General features: G+C 42.6%; 1 protein-coding gene across 3 annotated transcripts in view; it reads right to left on the reverse strand.

Moving 5' to 3' along the window:
* Positions 1-20,406, reverse strand: part of DSTYK (dual serine/threonine and tyrosine protein kinase) — a 63,983-nt gene that overhangs the window by 8,825 nt on the left and 34,752 nt on the right. For all 3 annotated transcript variants that reach the window (XM_084853256.1, XM_084853257.1, XM_084853258.1), the window contains exons 3-11: positions 12,032-12,695; positions 9,931-10,166; positions 9,542-9,625; positions 7,128-7,304; positions 5,591-5,720; positions 4,400-4,556; positions 2,978-3,110; positions 1,410-1,523; positions 331-445 (exon numbers count right to left, since the gene is read on the reverse strand). In XM_084853256.1, the coding sequence (XP_084709382.1) occupies positions 331-445; positions 1,410-1,523; positions 2,978-3,110; positions 4,400-4,556; positions 5,591-5,720; positions 7,128-7,304; positions 9,542-9,625; positions 9,931-10,166; positions 12,032-12,695 (1,810 nt within the window). The remainder of the gene's footprint in view (positions 1-330; positions 446-1,409; positions 1,524-2,977; positions 3,111-4,399; positions 4,557-5,590; positions 5,721-7,127; positions 7,305-9,541; positions 9,626-9,930; positions 10,167-12,031; positions 12,696-20,406) is intronic.

Here is a 20,406-nt window from a genome sequence, read left to right on the forward strand (position 1 = left end):
ATCAGATTATCACGTCGCAAAAGCCCGGGGTACATGTTAGTGCTTGTACAGAGAAGCAGTCTTCATTGTCAGCACTAAGTATTAGCCTATGCTTTTCAGGTTTCTGTTGGGCAGCATAATCTTTAGCATGCTTAATAAGTCCCACCAGGTTCAATGGCTCTTACTTCCTTGTAAGTATACTCTTCCCCCACCGGGGGATATGCCCATGTGTCTACCTAACATCCTGGTAGAAATAGCCCTTTTTACAGTCCTCTTGCAGATTTGTCATCTTAAGATGTTTGGCTTCATATTCTCCATGGTTAATCAACAGGAGATCCATGACAAGTTCACCTGTGAAGAGTTCAGGAGCCATATGGATAGGGGTCCCAACAATACTGCCAGACATCATTGCTTCAGGTTTGCAGAATCCCAGGTCTGTGATTTTGGCTCTATTGTTTTTATCAAGCTGTAAAGAATATAAAATATGTTTCAAACCCAATCCTCACCCAAACAGCCTAACATACCATCACTTGAGTAGTAGTAGCGTCTTCTACAAACGATCCCAATGATAAAAACTTATCAGAAATGCCTTTGCCAAACTAAGCTAAAATTCATTATCTAGCCCAGCACTTTGTCTCCAACAGTGGCCAGCCACATGTTCCTGGAACTTACTAAGTTAGGCACAAAGATAACAGCCAATCCACATTGACTGTCCCTAGTTTAACTTTGGATTAGAATATGCTATCTTGGAGATTCCACTTTCTTGGAGATTCCTGGCTAATGGTCATGGACACACCTGTCCTTCATGAAACAGTGTAAGTGTTGTGTCATCTGAAGTAGTGTCATCTGAAGTAGTGGCCATCACCACTTCTTGTGGCAATGGAAGCTGATGGTATGTCCTTTTATCTATCCTGAACCTGTCAATCAATTTCATTGGACGGTCCGGAATTCTGTTATCAGACAGAATAGACATGTCTCTGTCCACCTCAGGCAATTTTAAACTGCTATTGAGCTCCTTTTTAGGTGTGGCTCAGTTTAGGAACTTTTCCCTGGGTTTAGGAAAATTGTCGATACCATGTAAATCTGGCATGGTTCAGTTTATTTTACAAGAAAACTGGTCTAGTCATATAAAGCCCAGATATTCCCTGGTTTTCTCTGCAGGACTAGGCTCTCTACTTTGGGGCAGTTCTGTCTCCATTGTTCTTTACTTTTCTACATACAGAACAGTATAGGTTTTATGCTTCAGAAGGATAGAGATCAATTTTCTCATGGCCTTTCTCTCATTTCCAAAAAAACTACTTCTCATTTTTATATTAGAGCACAGATATCTTTTCAGGGAATGGCTTGAACAAGGCCATTATTTTATCTACTGATGTCTCATTCCATTTCAGCAAGGAGTACAAAGCTAGAGGCACAAAGCTATTCCTTACCAATACGTTTTTAAGTTTGATGTCTCTGTGAACAAGCCCCTGGCTATGAAGAAATCGAATCCCTTCAACTACATCCAAGGCAATCTGTAATCGTGTCTCCAGTGTCAACCCAGCCTGAGGAAATCGGGAAAAAAAACCTTATTACTGATCCTTTAATGGGATTGGTATCTCTAGCTACTAAGCAGTGCATCTTGCATTAGATTGGAGTCACTCCAATGAAAAGGGTCCTTTAGGAAAGTTGTTTCTTCCTAGAACATTAGCTGAGAGAGGTCAGAGGATGAGTCTGCTTGTACTGTCCAGTTTTGTTTCACTGAAACATATAGCCCTGGTCCCACGTGGCTAGCCAGAACCAGATGTATTGCATTCCTCCTTGTCATCCCCCCTGTCCACCACAGCACTTGGTTCATTTCTGTTATGCTAAATCAGGGGTGACTACCTGCAGTCCTAGGGTGAGAGAGAAAAGGGGAGGGGGAAGGAGGGGGGAGAGAGGTGACCCACCCAGCTTTGACTCTGGCCCTGCCCTCAGCCTCACCCACCAATGATGTGCGGCCCCCATCAGATTACCTGTGAGGAAATGCAGCCCTCGACAGAAAAAAAATCGCCCATCACTGTGCTCAAATCTCCAAAGATTGACAGATGAATGTAACACGATGGGACGGAACCAGTTATGATATATTATTTGTTTGCAGTTTTACTTGAGATCTGAATATTAACATTAGATATTACCTGTTGCTGAGCAAAAATGCAGAGCGTGTGTGTGTGCGTGCGCATGCGTGTGCAAGGGGAAAGAACCTAAATTAGTTTAAAACAGACTAATAATTAAGAACAACATGAAGATAGCAATGCTTCAGAGATCTAAAGCTACATCATCATATATTCTAATATAGAACTTGGTGGTCCTTGTGCTTATCAGTTTGTCAGTGGGTGGCCTCATCTCATTACCAAGTAGTAGTTTCTGTACATTCAAGGGATATTATTTTGTAAGTTAAAAGGAGAAAAAAAAAAACCCTGACAGCCCAATAAGGATTGAGCATGCTCAGTTGCCTTTGGAAGCCATAGAATATAGAGGGTGTCAGTTGGGGTAAAAATGGAGGGAATTGTCTTGTTTGAACCCCTAACAGCTTGGTGTATCCCTTGAGGTTAAACATTCTCTGCCCTGCAGTACATAGAAGGTTTCAGGAGGCAAGAGAGGAGAACATTTCCCTTTCTCACTCTCTAGAAGCTTCCCCCCATCATTCTATAGCAATAACGACACCAGAGCCCTTTAGCACTGTTTGGTACAGTGGAGGAAGTTTTCAGGAGGGTGGAAAATTTTAAAAAGCTGTCTCTTTCCCCTCACCAAACCTTCCCTGCCCCCCAGGAGTCCTAAACAGCCTTACAAGGACCTAACTTTAGACCAGCTGGAGCCCTGAACAGAAGCACTGGGGATGTGGGTCCTCACTGTTAGACCTGAAACATACTGTGAGAATCACACCTGTGATTAGAAATGGTTACATGGATGTAAGAGCTACCAGAGGTGGTAACTATTTACACTGCCAATTTTCCTTTTAAGCATTTCTATTTCTCACCTTTAATCCTGTATAGAGGTCTCTGTGCAATTGTTCCATTATGAGTAGAACAGCAATGCTGGAACCTCCCCCATACCCATAATCTATCACTGATCCATGAAGGTCTACCAACCGCTCATGCTTTGGCAAAGACCTAGAGAAAGATGAAGCACAAGTGTCAAGAACAATGGATAGATACTGACAGAGGTGGTAATTCTGCCTGGTTTACTTCTCAGAAAAAAAACTATTACTAACAGAACAAGAGAAGATATCATAGGCAGTTTTTATTAATTCAAAGTCTGAGACAATTTTTCTTTAGCTTCCAATTCTAGAAATACGTACAAAGCACACACCATTCATTTTGGATGATGAATCATCTTCTCATCTTAACACCACAAATAATTGTTCTAAGCTATGAAAGATCAGTCAATTACAATGTGCAGTCTCAAACTATAGCATAGACAATCTAATGCTGTAAAATATGTAGATGCAAGTGAATAGAAGATTCACCATGATGCCAAGGTTTTGTTGCCAAAAAGATCTTTCCAATTCTATCAGGCCAGACGTTTGTTCAGTTGTCTATTGAATAAAATGAAGTACCACTAGACTTTAATCTGTGTCATTCATTAATAGCAAAAGTTAGGAGCATTGCTTTATTTTGTAGATACCTTGTTCATTTCACTTAAGAGTTGCATTTGAGATGCCAACTAGCCCTTGGTACACGCATTGAAGGAATTTGGTGTCAATCTTCAGACTAGATCAACTCCTTGATATAGAGTCTACAGCAGGGGAGGGTAACCTCTGGCCCATGGGCATAATCTGGCCCACGGAGGGTTGAGTACTCTCTATGGGTTCCACCCCCTGCCCTCCACCTTGGCAGCACAATGGGAAATCCCTTTGTTATCTCCAACCAGAGATAAGCTGGGGATTCCCCCATACCACTCAGCCGGGGCTTGCTTCTTCCCACCCTGATCGCACCCAAATCAGTACATGAACGGGGCAGGATAGAGCTGTGTAACTTGGCTGGCGCTTGCAGAACTGGCTGCTGCAAGTGCCAGCCAAGTCTCTTCCCACCAACGACCAAATTTGGACATAAGCAGGGTGGGACTAAGCAGCTAGACTTGGCCACTGCTTACAGGAACTGGCTCCTGCAAGCACCAGCAGAGTTGCTTTCTATGCAGAGTTGCTTTCTGAGGGGCTCCGTGCCTCTCTCTGCATGGAAAAAAGAAAAAACAAAGCACGCACAGCATGTGGATGACATCACAGGAGGGGGAGGGGGAAGGGGAGGGGGAGGGCCCCCCCCTTCATGTCATCTGGCTTGCTAGGCTTGGCCCGGGAAACAATCTAGCCCCCAGACCAAAGAAGGCTGCCCACCACCCTGGTCTAGGGAAATCTGCCAGGCTATTTCCTGCTCATTACAGAAGGGAGTTTAATATCACATACCTCATATAGTGAAACTCAAGTGCAAGGTCATTCCAGTGCTTCTCATCTGGTGGAACAACAGATTTGAGCGCACATGGGAAGTGGCCCCCCCAGGCATTACACAAGTACACTACTCCGTATTGTCCTCGGCCCAGCTCACGGCCTAGCTTTGGTTTACCTGAAACATAAACAAATACTTTGTCAGACAAAGAAGTTTCTATGCTCCTGCCTGGTAGGATGCATTCCTCAAATTTCATTCACTTAAGTGACGTGTGTCTGGAGTAGTACAAAATCCCCATTTGGGGGAGTGTCTCAACACTTAAGAGTATTAAAACAGGCATACTGAATTGGTAGTATTGAAATCTAAAATTAATACAATGTCTTTTTAAAACATTTGCTCATTTGTGCCATTTTATTAACTCCTGATTTGATTGTTATGGATTCTACTATCTGCTGCTGTTTTCATTTTTTAAAAAAAATGTTTTTACTGTTTAATTATATTTACATTGTTAGCCACTTTTAAACTTTGTACAAAGAAAGGATATAAATCCATAAATAAAGCTTCAGTTCTTGTTCTGCATAATTTTCACTAGTGTTCTCTAGTCTAGGGGTTGGATCCAGGGTTGGCCTCTGCAAACTGAAGGGTTCCTTCTGTTTGTGGAAGGGACTGCAATCCAGCAGTGGTTTATGCTGGAGGGAAAGGGGGAAGGTGATTTTTGCTGATTCTCCCTGCACTACCTCCCACACTGGTCCGGAGTGTCCTCAAACCTTCCAGAGCAGTTTCAGGGATAGCTGAGTGCAGCAGGAGGGACCATAACATGGGTGAACAGACCTAAGCTCATGCCACAGCCCAGTTCTGAATTGTTGTGTCCCCCCACACCACCCAGCTGCTATTTGCATCAGGAGGGAAGTTCCTGTTAGTGCCAACTGGGAGTTTCCCTCCTGATGAGAATGAGAGGAGAGAATTATCCAGACTGGGGCTGTGGCATAGATCTAAAAACCCTACCCCACCTAACACAATTGCTAACTGCATGAATAATGTCACATTTGTTTTAGACCTTAGTCTCAAAGCACTAGCCTACAATGTAGCCAAAAAGCAGTAGCCACCGTCTTGCAAAAGTAAATTCAAGTATCCGTCTTGCAAAAGTAAATTCAGGAGAAAATTCCGAAAAGCCATCAATAAGTGGAGGAAGCAACCAGGGCAATGCTCACCATGTAACAAAACATCCTGCAGGGACCTGCTTTCCAATGAGAGACGGGCAAGCCGAGGGGCATGGTCTTTTCGTACCTTCAACCAAAGATCTTCTGTCTTCTCCAGCCTGCCTGAGTGGCCAGCCTCTAGCTAACAAGACATAAAATGTAAGTATGGCTTTGCCATCCTGCAGGTCACATCTGGATGGATTTTACACAATCTACTCCATTTTCTCCTTGATAAAGAATTAAACAGGGTCCCAGTTTTAAATACAGTAGTGGCTTTTTAGTACCCCATTTCTCCCAGTCATCCTAAGGAGAATGTGCTGGGATACTCTCTTTCCAAGCCATAATTCTCTCAAAGAATTTCTTCTTGGGAAATTTCTATTTATGTGTTTTTCTCTCCTATGGTTTTAAGTTCTGTTATTTGAAAATGAATTTGTGGATTCCAAAGCCTTGTAAGTAGGTAGATTGCAACTATACTATAAAACCCCAAACCAGATCTTATCACTCCCAACACGAGAGCATAAAGTGGTCACAGAGACACCATGGTAAAGTGACTAAAAACAACCAGAAGTACAGTAGCACTACCGGAAGAGGTGGAGGGAATCCAGCCCATCCTTCTGTTCCAGAATCCCCAATCCTGGGGACCTGATTTAAAGCAACATGCGAATACCCAAAGCACATGAATCATTACAGAAATTACTCCACTGTTTTAAGAGAAAGCAAACAGAGCAACTGTTTTAAAGCCACTGTAGTGTTCCTTTGAAGTGCTCATTATGTTTCCCTGCTTGCTTGTTAACAACTATCTCCCAAGACTGAAGACACTGTTGATTCATCTAAATTCCTGGTGTTTAGGATCTCACCTGAATCCCTGGAAATGTTGCATATTTGCTCTGACATTTCCCATTTTCCACATTAAATTAGATCTTCTCAGACCTGCCATAGACCATTTGTCTAGGAAAGGAATTCACCTCTTACTGACTGGAGTTCGGACAACACGCTGCGGCTCATTGTGGGTTATTTAACTCACAATGAGCTGTGGCACCCACGCACACCAGATTGCATATGCAACCCACACTCAAGATTGTCGTGTCATACGAACCCAATGGGTAGCTTAACAAAGTGTCTTTGGTTGTGGCAGTATAGACCAGATCTAGACACTGTGCTGGTTTGACCTGCTTGTGCAGTTCAAAAGTGGTTCTTCTACCTGGGTTGACAGACTGGCTAAGTTTATTTTAAGAGATGTAGCTGCACACCTGCCAGGGGTTAGTAGTAATTACCCCAGGGAGAGCAAACAATAAGTACCACCTCCTTCCAACTTCCACCCACACCCCCCTCAGGCTTCAAAGCACCATTGTAGCTGGCTTAGGACTGCTGGGCTATTACAGCTATTTCTGCTAGCCCTAGGGTCAGGAGAGACAATATTGTGCCCAGGGTTTTTTTCATGGCAAAGAGAGGAGAAAAGATAGGTGGGCTTTGTCTTTCAAGTTATTTGAAAAACTGGTGTAACTTTGCTGATCCTTATTCTTTGCAGTTCCTTTTATATCAAACTGACCTGTCGCAAGGAGGCTGCAAAAGCTTCATGAGAACTGTTCAGTCTTGTCCGGAACTGGCTACAGATGCTCTTGGCTAGCCTGGATGCACTAAGACTCTCAATGGCATCCTGAGCAACTTTCCTTTTCCATTCTGTAGTGATAGCTGGTGGGCTTACCCAAGTAATCCGTTGTATTATCTAAAGAAGCAGAAGACATGTCTCATTGTCAAAACTAGAGTATTAAAAAGGACAGGTTGCTTACCTGTAACTGTACTTCAGGTGGTCAACTGTGTACTCAAACATATGGGTTCTGCACCTATGTAGAGCCTTGTTTGGAACATTCCAGAGCAAGTGAATTTTTGGCAGGAGCCCACCTACTCCTTTCAGTGAGCATGCTCAAAGAGTGTGACTCCTGCTCTTTCTGCTCAGTTTCTCAGACTGCCACAGCAGAGATACTGAGCAGGATGATAAAACGTCAAGGATGAATGCCTGCAGTGGAGAAGGAGGAAGGGTTTCGTGAGTACCAAAGATGACCACTCATGGAAGAACAAGTTACAGGTAAGCAACCTGTAGTTCTTGGTTTCTGTGGCTCACACATATGGGTGATTAGTTAGCTAACTTGCCAGAAGCAGGGCAGGCATGTCAGGTTAGGTACTGAAAACAGAACAGCTTGTACAAACACAGCATCTGTCCTCACCTGCATATCTAGTCTATAACAGTAGACAAATGTTGATGGCCCAGTGACTTGACCATCCTGAGCACTTGCTCTGTATAAGGCTGGCCACTGTCAGTAGGTAAAAGAGAGGCTTGGTCCCCTACTGCTGCATTAAGTGAAAATGTAGCGCCAACAGAGGATACCAAGGCCAGCTGGTAATCCTCCAGTTCCGATACCAGGCCAAGTAGAGGGCTTGCCTAAAGCGACCATTGTAGTGTCTGTTGACAGTACCGATATACATAGGTGCCAGCAATGTTGGGTGCTGTAATCCACCCAACACTGGAGCTGTGGGCGTGGCGGGTGGGATTATTAGTAGTGAATCCAGAGCCAAAGCAGTTGTTACAGCGAAGGGCACTCAGTAACAAAACTGGTCCAGCGATGATCAGAGCTGAAGCAGTCAGGACCGGAGCTGCCATCAGGAGCTTCAGTACTAGGGTTAGTACTGAGTCTGATATCAAGGGCACCAAAAGTGGTGTAAAGGGCAGCAGATGACAGAAGGGTGGGAATCAGCAGCACTGAGGAGGCAGGGATTAAGAGCAGGAGTGAGCATATCAGCATGCTCAGTTCTGAACTCAGTATCAAGAGTACTGCTGACACCAAGGAGTTGGTTGGTACCAAAGCCCAGAGCACAACAGAGCTACTATTTCCAATTGCACAGGGCCACTCAAAGCCATGAGTGGAACAGTCTGTGCTTGGGTGACCAACATAAGGGTCAGGTTTGGAGTCGAGAGGGACATCAGTGGAGTAGGCTTAGAGCACAGAGATGAAAGGGGAACCTGTGAGGGCTGACTTCGACCAGAAGAATCAGCACCCTGGAAAACCTGTTATCACTGAAGGGCCCAAAGTCATGAAGACCAATTCTGGCAGGCTTGCATGGTAAATCCTTGCCAAAGCTGACACAACTCAACAATAATTACCTTCCCCAAGGCACAACAAGCACTGGCAATGTCTGTTCGTTAGGGGTAGCTTGCTATCGCAGCTAGAATATTTATAAAACAGCAGCTTAGAAGCCATAAGCCCATAGACATCAGGGTAGCACCTGAACGTGATAGAAACAAAAACAGCAAAACCAAAAAGGGGGAAGAGACACCAAAAGAGAGAGAAGGAAGCAAGCAAGCAAGCAGCAATAAAACAATATGAGGGCAGACTAAGCTCAGTATCTTGTCTCGCTTGAGACGAGAACATTACTGACAATGGTGCTGCTGTGGTGGTCAAAAAGGAACCGAGTGGGAAAAGCAGGAACCTTTGAACATGTGTACTGAGGGGGGGGGGGGTTGTTTCCCACCAAAATACACTCAGCTCTAGAATGTTCTGAATTAGGCTCTGCATGGCACAGAATGCATGTTTGAGGCACAGAGACCATGAAGAAGAAAATCTATTTTCATATTAATCTGCATTATTATAGTATTGCCCAGACATAAAGAAATCAGGATGATGGGGAGTGAGAGTGTACAAGAACACAAGCAGTCTGTTTGCAACATATCTGCCATATCTTAACAGTGTCAACCTACCTGCTATGTTTTAACAGTGTGCCTTTCATACCAACTAGCTTTTATTCTACTGTGAGATGCTTGTGGACATTACTAAATGACCCAAGTACCCATTTTACAAGGTAGGCTGGTATATGAAGATTTGAATGAATGGACAAAAGCAGTTCATACTGATTAAGGTTAATTAAGATTTATTATGAGTGGGGTTTTATTTACAAAATGTTTAATACCTGCTTGATCTGTTCCCACAACATTCTGGATACTGTTGAGCCAGAGTGAAAAGTGACTTCAACATTGTAGGCTGCATTCAGTATCTGTGAGCAAATAAATATGTTAATCATGCACTTTACAAACTGAAATAACTGCCCTTCCCATGGATTAAGGAACAAACCAAATACATTGGAAACAGTCTTCATTTGTAATTTATATAGAGGCAGAATTGGCATGAACTTGGGTTCTTTCCTCCAATTACAACTTAAAGCAGCAATCTGTTTGGGCCAATATAATATCAAAGAATTAAAAAATTCTTTCTCCAATTTCCTTAATACCTTTGGGAGTACAGCCAACCAGCATCCTCAAAAAAGATCTGTGAAACTAGTAATTCCTAGTGCTACTTTACCTGTTTTAAATAGTTGCTTGTAATATGCACTGAAACATCTTGCTGAGATTTCTCTAGACTCTTCAGACATCTTTCCAGAGTACCAACAAAGCTCTCACGCAGGTAGTCCACAGAACTTATCAACTTGTTGGCAACTGCTTGGTTTAACCGCGAAATTATCAGTTCCTGGATTTGCTTAATGCAACATTTAATGTCTTTGGAACTAATAGGCTCTCCATTCTCAGGAATTATAATATCTAGATGGGGTGGGAGGGAGAAGAACCAACATTGGGGGAAAAAAGTGTAAGTAGCCACCCAGTACAAGTATGACACTAAATTTAGTGATTTGAGTACAATGAAAAGCTTTCTAAAGCACTTGCTGGACTCGTTTTATTCCAAAACATTCTCCCACCTGACAATTCCACAGTTCAGACAAATTAAGAACTTTGTCCCCCTGCATGTCAGTGGGGAGTAATAAGCATTTGCTTTACTCTTTCCGTTTTAATTCAGTGTGACCTAGGCTGCAATCCTATAAACTCACCTGGGAGTAAGCCACCTTGGATTCAGCGGGGCTTACTTCTGACTAGACATGTATAGGATTGCACTAGTAATGTTTGACCCGGCTGGCCCACGCCCCTTATATTGCAGTCATAAAACTGTATATAAGAGATTTTTTATAGCCTCCAAGAAAAGACAAATGTTGTTCACTTGGATACAATATCCACAAAGTTTAACATTTCAGCTAAACACATTAAGTCACTCTATGTTAACATTGTTTACAGATTATGAAAAAAATATCTAGTGAAGAATTCTACTGCAAGAGAGTTGAAGTATATACACATAGCAGCTGAAAGGGAAAATTCTTTGAAGTACTATACTAGTTCATCCCTTAAGGTCCACTCTTTCAAAAAAAGTTAATGTATTATTGTTGCAGAATGACCAATATAAGTGATAAATAATTTAAGGCTACAGTCCTAAGCAAACTTAGCAGCATATCCCACTGAACTCAGCAGGGCTTAATTCTGAATGTACGTTCAGGATTATGCTGTGTGTCTCCTTTCACGCTAATATCAGCTTTTCCAGTTAGCTTGCTATATTGCAAGCCTGTCAGTATTGAAATAGAGAATTAACTCTTGCTTCATATTTGCAGATGACTGACAGGGTTTTTTTTTCATTGACCTGGTTTGCACAATCACAAAGGGGGAAATAAGCCACGGTGGCTTATTCCTCCCACCCCATGGGCTGTTGCAGGGGTTCTGAGGTGGCTTGTTAGCCACAGCAACAAACCACCATGGCCAGGTTTGCATGACTAGCTGCACTGCCAAGGGTAATTATGCAAATGCCCCTCGCATATGAACACCCACGCAGCGGGGGAAATAAGCCACCGTAGCTTATTTTCCCAGCTCCATTTGGGCAAACCAGGCCATTGTCTTTGTGGCTGCCTTAGATTTAAAGAGTCCTGAATAGAGAAGGCAGATCTCATCTTTGAATGTTTCAAGAAAGGAATGAAGCCAGAAGCTGCAGGACCTATTTCAAGCTGTACTGCTGAAAAATGGAATCCCATACAAGCTGTTTAAACCACTGAATGGAATTCACAACTCCTCACCACAATAACATTAACCACCTGAAAACAGCAAAGCTATACCTGTACGGGAGAACCTCATCAAGAAACAGAGAAATTTACATTTGGCTCAGACATCTCTCTGACAAGGCTCTTGCAAAAATGAATCGCATGTTTTAGCAACAGAAAAGCCTTTGTTTAGAAAGCTGTACCTCTTACATTCCTAGACAGCCTTTACATGTACTGACATGGTTACTCATACTCATTCAGATACATATAAAGCTTCTGCCCATGTGGTTCATTCCTGATGGTATGTTCACTTGACTTGCAAGCAGTGCACTTGATAATGAGCAGGACATCACTTGCATGTTATATAAGCATAAATGAACTATGTGGGTGGATGTTTTTACCCCTGGACAAGTGGGGGAACAACCACAAAGAAGGTGACAACCACGCCAGTATAGATAAGTGCTGTAACTTGCCAAACTAAGGTTCCCTTTACAGGTGATTTTTATTTAAAGGCATGGCAGAAATTCAATCCCTTGTTTTTCTGGAAATTACCTTTGAATTCCATATTAGCAGCATCTTCCAGCAGCTCTTCTTTCATGTTATTGAGAGTCTCAATTATCATCTCCTTCATTTCCTCTTGTTTGCGGTTGGCTATGTTCATCAGAGACTCATATAGCTCGTTCTCTTTCTTCCGTGTATACTCTAGACGCTTTGGAGTGATCTGCAGGTCTCGCTGCATGTCAAAGGCTTGGTTGATGAAGATGTCCAGGCAACGGCAGTGTACTATGTTCAAGATGGTGGCTGCATCCACCAAACGCTTCTGCAGCACCTGTTTGGAGAAAGTGCTAAGCAGACGGATCTTGTCCGAATGTTCCACCAGCATGCTCTGGGCTTTGGCGTCAGAGCTGGGAGCTCCACAGCTGCAATGGTTGGTACTAAGATAGTCTAAATCTAGCAACTGCTGATAAAGGGATGACTTCTCATTCTCTGCATTTTGAGGGGATATTAGTTCAGCCCCCAGCTCTGGCACTTTGAAAAAGAAGACAGGCAGAGAGAATTTCTCTTTAATCTCTTGCAGTTCATTCACATCCAGTACTGAAAGTTCTGCCTCACAGATGGCAAAAGTGATGACTGGAAGGACATTGTTCATGTATTCTCCCAAAGTGACTTCTGCTGACTGGAATCCCCGACATGGAGCTACCACAATGTCCAGTTCCTGAAGATAGCAAGGCAAAGGATTTTAACATTAAGGCTATAATGGCTTGATTTGAGCTTTGCAGCCTGCACTCTGCCCACTCCTCCACAGCCAACCTATCCCTTCTACTTTCAAGGGGAATCTGAGAAGGATGCAAACAAAATTCAGGGAAATGAAAATTGTGTGTGTGCGCGCATGTGTGTGTGTGTATATATATAGTGCCCCCTACCCTCTTTTTCCTCCCTAGGGAGGCACACTAGTGCAGGAAATACGAATCCCCCCACGAACAGGAAATCAGCAGCAAAGATGTGTCCTTATCCCAGCCTACTTGATAGGAGGAATAGCTTACTCTAGAACACTATCCAGTGAGGCAACTGAGTAATGTTACTCTCAAGATGCCAGATCAAGTTAGCCTAGTTTTCATTAAGGTGGAAAACCTGCATTTGGTCTATATGGCTTGCGATTGCAGGTAAGGGCTCCTAATGGAACATTCCTCCACAAAACATTCCTGCAAACAAAAAACCACCAGCACGTCAGGGAGAAGGCTACCCTAGAACTATTCTCCCCAACATCTACTTTTCTATATGGAGGGAAATTTCTGTATGGAGAAGCATCAATCTGAGCTTCTCTACCTGCAGTCCAAAATGATACAGCCCAGACACAGGCTTACCATTTCAGAGACAATTAGTTCTTTGTCTCTCCTTGAATTCAAGCGCTGACTCTCTGTGCTCATTGCTGTCCAAGTTTATAACTTTTGATATTCTGTAAACTGCAGTGCTCCTTTGATAGTTCTATTGTTTATATACTTGTAAAAACTTCTACTAATTGTTGTGATAGCTCCTGAAGTGCCCTTCCTGAGCTGATACTTGCTTGAGCTTTTGATATTCAATGATTCATGTTACACATTCCCAGTCTTGCGCATCACTTACGATATGCTTTCCAGCAGAAACCAGGATCATGCTAGATATTTTTTTACATTTAAGTCACAACCCTTACTCCAAAAAATTATCAGGAGGATTGAGGCAGAAAGCGAAGAAATAATAAAACTGCTAAAAATAAACTCAAGTGTTAAGAATTACACAGAGTTCTACATCAGTTCTGGCCAAGTACCCATGAGGTGGTACATGTTTTTATAGAATTGACACCCTTGTGTCTGAATGTTCTATTTAAGGGACATTCTGGCTCAGATAACATCATTACTTCTTCAGCTGGCTTGCAGCCTCACATTACTCTTATGGAAACTGAATAGCAGAAGAACTGGCAAAGGTATTCCAAAATTAAGAGCCATTTCAGAGGCAAGGTTTCCTTTTTTAAGCAGTCAAGTTTGAAGCATTAATCTTTTAAACACCACCTAAGAGAGAAAAATTTTGGATTCCCTGGAAAACCCCTGAGCTGAAGCCAAGATATGAGCAAGTTCTTTCAACAGCTGACAGAAGCACCCTGGTCAAAGTTATAAAGCCATTACTAATTCACTACTCAGTTAAATTAAAACAATTCTAGCAAGTTTTAACCATTCAACACATCTCCAGGTTCTCTGAAACTCCTTTTCCACAACTCCCAAAATAAACGTTTAATTGAAATTTGTCTGACTGTCATGGAACTCAAGCATGGAAACACAAAAATGATGTAGCCAGACAAGAGTGCAAGTTGAGAGTTGAATGTGCAACTCAACATTCACCATGACAGATGATGACTCACACTGATGGCAGTAAACAAAGGAGGAAGCCAATGCTGTCTCCAAGAGACATAAAGGGGAAAGAGCTAGAAAAGATAAATCTTAGCATGAACAACTAATCTTGCTTAGGCAACAGTAGCCCTGGCTGGATATTCTCACCAGATAGCTTTTATCAGTGGTTTCCTTCTAGTTTCTGCATCTCCTTACAGAGGACAGCAAAACTATTATGCAAAAAGATTCTCCTTTAACAAACCCTCCATGTTGGAAACATATTTTTGAAACTGGCCTGTGTGATTCTCTTTATTTCACTGAAGGGATGTGGGTCAATATTCAGGTTTAAACACGGATTTCAAGAAAAGGTATCAAATACACTGCAACACAAATTAATTATTTAGTTAATTAATTAACTAAGAGCATGCCCCTGATTAATCAAGCAGATTTTTAATACAAGTACTTATAAAAACTGTGAATAGCAAGCATCATCTTAAAGATTCTCCTTTTCTATCACTCAGGAGGAAGGCCTCTAATATGGTGCCTGCTATGACAGATGTATATCTAAAAACAAGGAATATTGTTTTTATCCATATGCAAATGTATGCACATTTAACTAAAAGTCATATTAATCAGTTTTTAAAGTCAGACTGTAACCGTATTTACCTTTTATTTTAAAGGCCTGCATTTTTAGAAAGTCAAACATAGACCTGGTTCGCATGTAACAACCCAACAGTTTAAAAACCAATGGATTGTCATGGACAAGCAGGAGCGCAGCCTACACTGCACCCGTGTCTTCGCTTTACCGCACAACCCACAATCAGTTCCTTCATAGGTTATGCAGCGTGATGTGTGAGCCTGCACCGTTGGGTTGTTTAGGAGCTAAATAACCCAGCAGTTGACTCAAAGTTTGTTGTTGATAGCGCACCCCTGACAACCCACCATTTTTTAAACCAATGGGTTGTCATTACATGAGAACAGCCTCACAATGTAATAAAAGGCATTACTATGGTACATCTTGAATACAATTCCATACAAGTAGGGGCCACCACTAACTGCAGTAGTGAGGAGGAGTCCAAGAGATGATCCTTCACCTACGCCTTCATCGTCCACATACAGACATGCATAGACACATGCATTTTCACATATTTGGTTGATGAGGAGGACGGGGCAGAGGGGCGGAGGACGGGGCGGAGGGGCGGAGGACGGGGCGGAGGGGCGGAGGACGGGGCGGAGGGGAGGAGGACGGGGCGGAGGGGCGGCGGGGCGGGGCGGAGGGGAGGAGTCCCTATGCCTTTCCCATATACCAATAGTAATACCCACCCTGACTATACACTCCTTCGCAAGACCTTTCTTCTCCTCCCTGCCCCCAGGTTACCTTTACAGGAGCCCCTCCCCGCCTGCAATGATAGAAATGCCAGAACTAGAGAGTCCACAGTTATTTGAACCCCTAACCCTAAATATCAAAAGCCTTTTCTCTGTTTCAAGCTAGGCTTAGAGGACATACTAGGCTCAAATAACTGGTACGTTCAGCCCAAGTTCGTGATTCAGGCATTACCTTCTCCATGTGAGGGGAGGGAGTCCATTCCACTGGGCAGCAAATTCCTATACTGCAAATCTGCTTCTTAAAGAGAAACTGTTTCCTTCTGTGCACATCCCTTAGAGCATGGTTGCAAACCTTCAAAATAACCTTGCATGGAGGAAATGAAACAAGCTATCTTTCACTGTTCTGCTTCCTTCCAGATAATTCTTATACAACCCTTTCTAGGTGTGCTCTTCAGACCCAAAGAACATCAGAAAAAGTACCCTAAGCCTGCCAAGTGAAGTGACAGGGATGGCTCTAGTCTGCTACTTAAAACAGAAGCCTCTGCAGTTTGCCCACTTCCTCAGGAATGCTCTGCAAGACACTGTTCAAGGTGGATATCACAGGGAAGAAATATTCTCTTTAAGAGAACATTGTGATTTCATTTGTCCTAATTATTTTGAAGTGTCAAGATGATTTATTACATTTCAAAATCAGCTATTTTGTAAAAACACCCCCAAATTGTTCTTTTGTGTTTTTTTTAATCTTGGGCTTTAACACAGATCTGGCATCTTCAGACTTGAAGATAAAACCATGCTCCCCTTGAATCTGATCTCCTTTGTTGCACCAGTGCTCCGAAGTCCATCACTAAGTTTTGGTCTTGATGCCTGGCAAATATATACCATTCCTCAGCTCAGTGTTTCACTCATCTTATCTTAACCTAGGCAAGTCAGCCTTAAGGTCCATGAGATTTTCCTTCATAAATATACACATACATGTCGGAAGGTCTACCCTGTCAGACGTTAACCTCATACATATCTTTCTGCACATGTGTGTTTGGAAACAGCAACTGGATAGTTAACCTCCCAACAGTGGATCTGTCAGCCAAAAACCCATATTTGCCAAGGAGGTCGTTCCAATTCCTAGGACCTTGTTTAACTTAGTTCCTTCCTCTTGCATGACTATATGAACAAAAGTATAGATGTTCAGAGACCAGGCTACTTACCCATCTGGTTTCACTCTGCTGAGGGCTGAAATGTGTAATGGGGAAAAGGGAGAGGAGGACTGGGTTGTTCTGATGTAGCCATCTTTGCGCAGAAATTTATGAGGATGAGGAACTGCCGTCGAGGGGATGGGAGATGTCTCAAGGCTATGATAAAGCTAAAAGGACTGAGGTTGGGGGATGGCTTTTGGATCTTGGAGGAACACAGGGCAAAGGCCAAGGCCACAGCAGAAGGTGACCATAGCTTTTCAAAAACTTATGTTAAAAGGTACAGTGTATGTTTTGATTACATTTAATCTTGTAACTTGCTGCTTTTCCTTATTCCATATCACTGTTTTTTCTAAGCTTCCTTGAGTCACAAAGCCTACTACTAATTGGGTTTGAAGTGTTGCACACTTGAGTGAGTAACTGAGGCCTGGCCAGCTCAAGCAGGAAGGAGTGTCCCAATTCACCATAGAAGCATTGATCCATTCTAATTCTTTGCAGGCACCCTGAAAGGTGATGGAGAAGAGCTTCTGGCTTGAGAGGACCTTTCTTCTGTCCCAGAGTGGCTGGGATCAGAAGCTGGATGCCCAGAGGAGGGCAAGCGGAGGCTGGTGTGGAGGAAAAGCAGGGTAATGAAGAGCCATTTGAGAACATCACATTTTCCTACATGGATGTACACGTCAAGTGCCCCTTGGTTGAATTTAGAGGTTAATTACACAATGAGTACCCCAATATTACTGTACAAGAAGCTATGAAGTTATACAGGGTGTGTGTGTGTGTATATTTATGAATATGAGACTAACTAGCCATTTAAGTATACCGTTGGCTTCTTTTCTATTAATCAAAGCAGGTGTAAAACAACTGGAGCAGAGCCGACATTAAATAAGTATCAACTATCTCCAGTAAAAATCAAGAAAACTCTGTTCAGAGATAGCCCCTTATTATTCTGTAATTATATTTGTCAAGAAAGGGAGTCTTAAAAGTTAAACCTTATGAGGAAAGAATGCATTTTTATTAAATGGTAGATTTTTAAACATGGAAATAACATTTAGTAAGATCTGCAAGTATAATATAGATTAATGGCCTCTTTTTTTCCCAAATAATTATGTTCTTGCTGGAAAGTATTTGAATCCATGAAGTGAACAGGAAATTAACAAAATGTGAACTCTTGCTTGCTAAATGGTTTATGAAAGACCTGCCTGGAGTTATTACATTTTAAAAGAGAGTCTGAGCAAAAAGACAAGACAAAATCCTGCAACAAGATTTGAAGCTTAACTGGACATGGTTTAGCCTGCAATCCTATGTACAGCTACCTGGGAGTAAGTCCCACTGAACGCACAGAAATGTACTTCTGAGTAGGCATGCACAGAATTGTGCTGTCCAACACATATTGCCACAGATCTAAAGGCAGCTGCTGACCACTAGTCACATGTAAGTGATGACCCCAAATGGGGATGTGCATCTCCATTTGCTCAAAGATGCATCCAACCTATTAAGCTAAACAGCCATAAAACAATTGGAGAAGAGCCAAAAGACTGAGCACTGCAACCGTGTGCATGTCAGTTGCGCTTGTAGAAGACTGCTTCTGCGTGTGGGTTTTCCCTGCTGGATCAGAGGAAAGTATCTAAATGTTTTAAAGACAAACATTTCAAGAAAGTCTATAGGTGGTGCAAGGTAAGGTAAAAGTGAAAGAAGGATGCATTTTAAAATCAGGAAACAAGAAAAAAGCAGACAGCCCAAAAAAGCAGATATTGTGGGGTTGTCAAATTACCAAGATATTTTGAAAAAATCCTGTTAAAATAATGATATTACAGAATATAGTATTTCCTGTGAAGGTCAGCTAGTGTTCCTGATTACAAGGAACTGTTCCCAAAGAGGATCTAGTCTATTTTAATAACAGCGGCTGCTAATTGGAAATGCAACAGTCAAGTTGTCAGAGGAAACTTTGGAACATGCTTTTGATGTCAAGTAGAGACGTGCATAATTTTTTTTTTTTAGCACAGATAATGGAAAACCATTATACATATTGTATTCATTCTACAATAAATCAAAACAGCTTACTGGAAAGTAAGATATGATATAAGCAGAATGTATATTCAAATACTATGAAGTCCACATAATGTCTGGAGAGGTGTTTAGTACTACTGGTTGGAGAAATGCAGGTTGCTTACATGTAACTGTGGTTCTTTGAGTGGTCATCTGTGCATTCACACATATGGGCTCTGCACCTGCGCTGAGCCTCGTTCAGGAAACTTCTAAAGCTGAGGAAAGTTTTGGCAGGAACTCTCCCCCACCATCCACTGCACATGTCCCAGCAGGTTCCTGCCCGTTCCCTCAGTTCCTTGAGACTGCCTAGTGTGGCCTTGGATCCAAGGGAAAAAAATCACACCTCAGTACCAACATCAAATTCAACATCGACACCAAAGCACGGACAGTGGGTGGGTTGTGTGAATGCACAGATGACCACACGAAGAACTACAGTGACAGGTAAGCAACCTGCATTTCTTCTTTGTGGTCTCTGTGCATCACACATATGGGTAATTAACAAGCTCACTTACCCGTGGTGGGTAGGTGTCACAATAAGACTGACGACAGCATGGCTCACCCAAAAGCACAGTCAGAATGTGCCTTGACATCTAGTTTGTAATGCTTTACAAACACCAAGGATTTGGACCATGTCACTGCTCTACACACATCTGACAATGGTACAGCTTTGCCAAAGGCCGTAGATGTGGCAACCCCTCGTACTGAATGTGCCCAGACGTGAGATGGCCGGTCCAAACCTGATAAGTCATAGGCTAAAACTATTGTGCAATAGTTTGCACAATCCATGAAGCCAACCATTGAGAAGAGACAGGGAAACCCTTCTTGGGACCACCATAGCAAACGAAAAGTCATTGTGTCTTATGGAAAGATGCTGTCTTTGACTTATAAAAAGTCAATGCCCTCTTTACATCAACAGCATACAACCTCCTTTCCAGGTCAGAGGATGGCTCCGGGAAAAAAGTCGGCAGTGAGATAAATTGGTTGACATGGAAATCAGAGACCACCTTTGGTAAAATGTCAACGTCTGGTCTCAGGTCAACTTTGTCCTTGTGAAAAATCAGGTATGGATGATCCACCGATAAGGCACAAATCTCACTAGCACGTCCACAGGACATGATGGTCACCAAAAAGGCCACTTTCCACGATAGCAACTGAAGATCCATGGTGGCCAGCAGTTCAAAGGGCTTCGAAAGGAGGGCATGTAAAACAACAGAGAGGCTCCACTGAAGGACTACAGTTCTCACTGGAGGCACCAAACTCTTTAAACCCTGCAGGAACTGACAAGCAGTAAGGGGAGTGAAAAGGGAAAAACCTTGAACTTGCCCTTTATAAAACAAAAGCACTGCCAAACAAACCCTTATGGATGAAAGCTTCAAATCTTTCTGAAACAAGTGATGCAAAAACAAAAGAACATCTTCAACCAATCCCTTAAGGGGATCGAAACCATGCAGACTAGCAAACGTTGAAAATGATGACCACTTAGCCGCATAGGATCAATGCAAAGCCAGCT

This window comes from Heloderma suspectum, chromosome 4 (assembly GCF_057233095.1).
Source record: "Heloderma suspectum isolate Gila_16-S chromosome 4, 16-S_ref, whole genome shotgun sequence".
In the NCBI taxonomy this organism is placed as follows: domain Eukaryota; kingdom Metazoa; phylum Chordata; class Lepidosauria; order Squamata; family Helodermatidae; genus Heloderma; species Heloderma suspectum.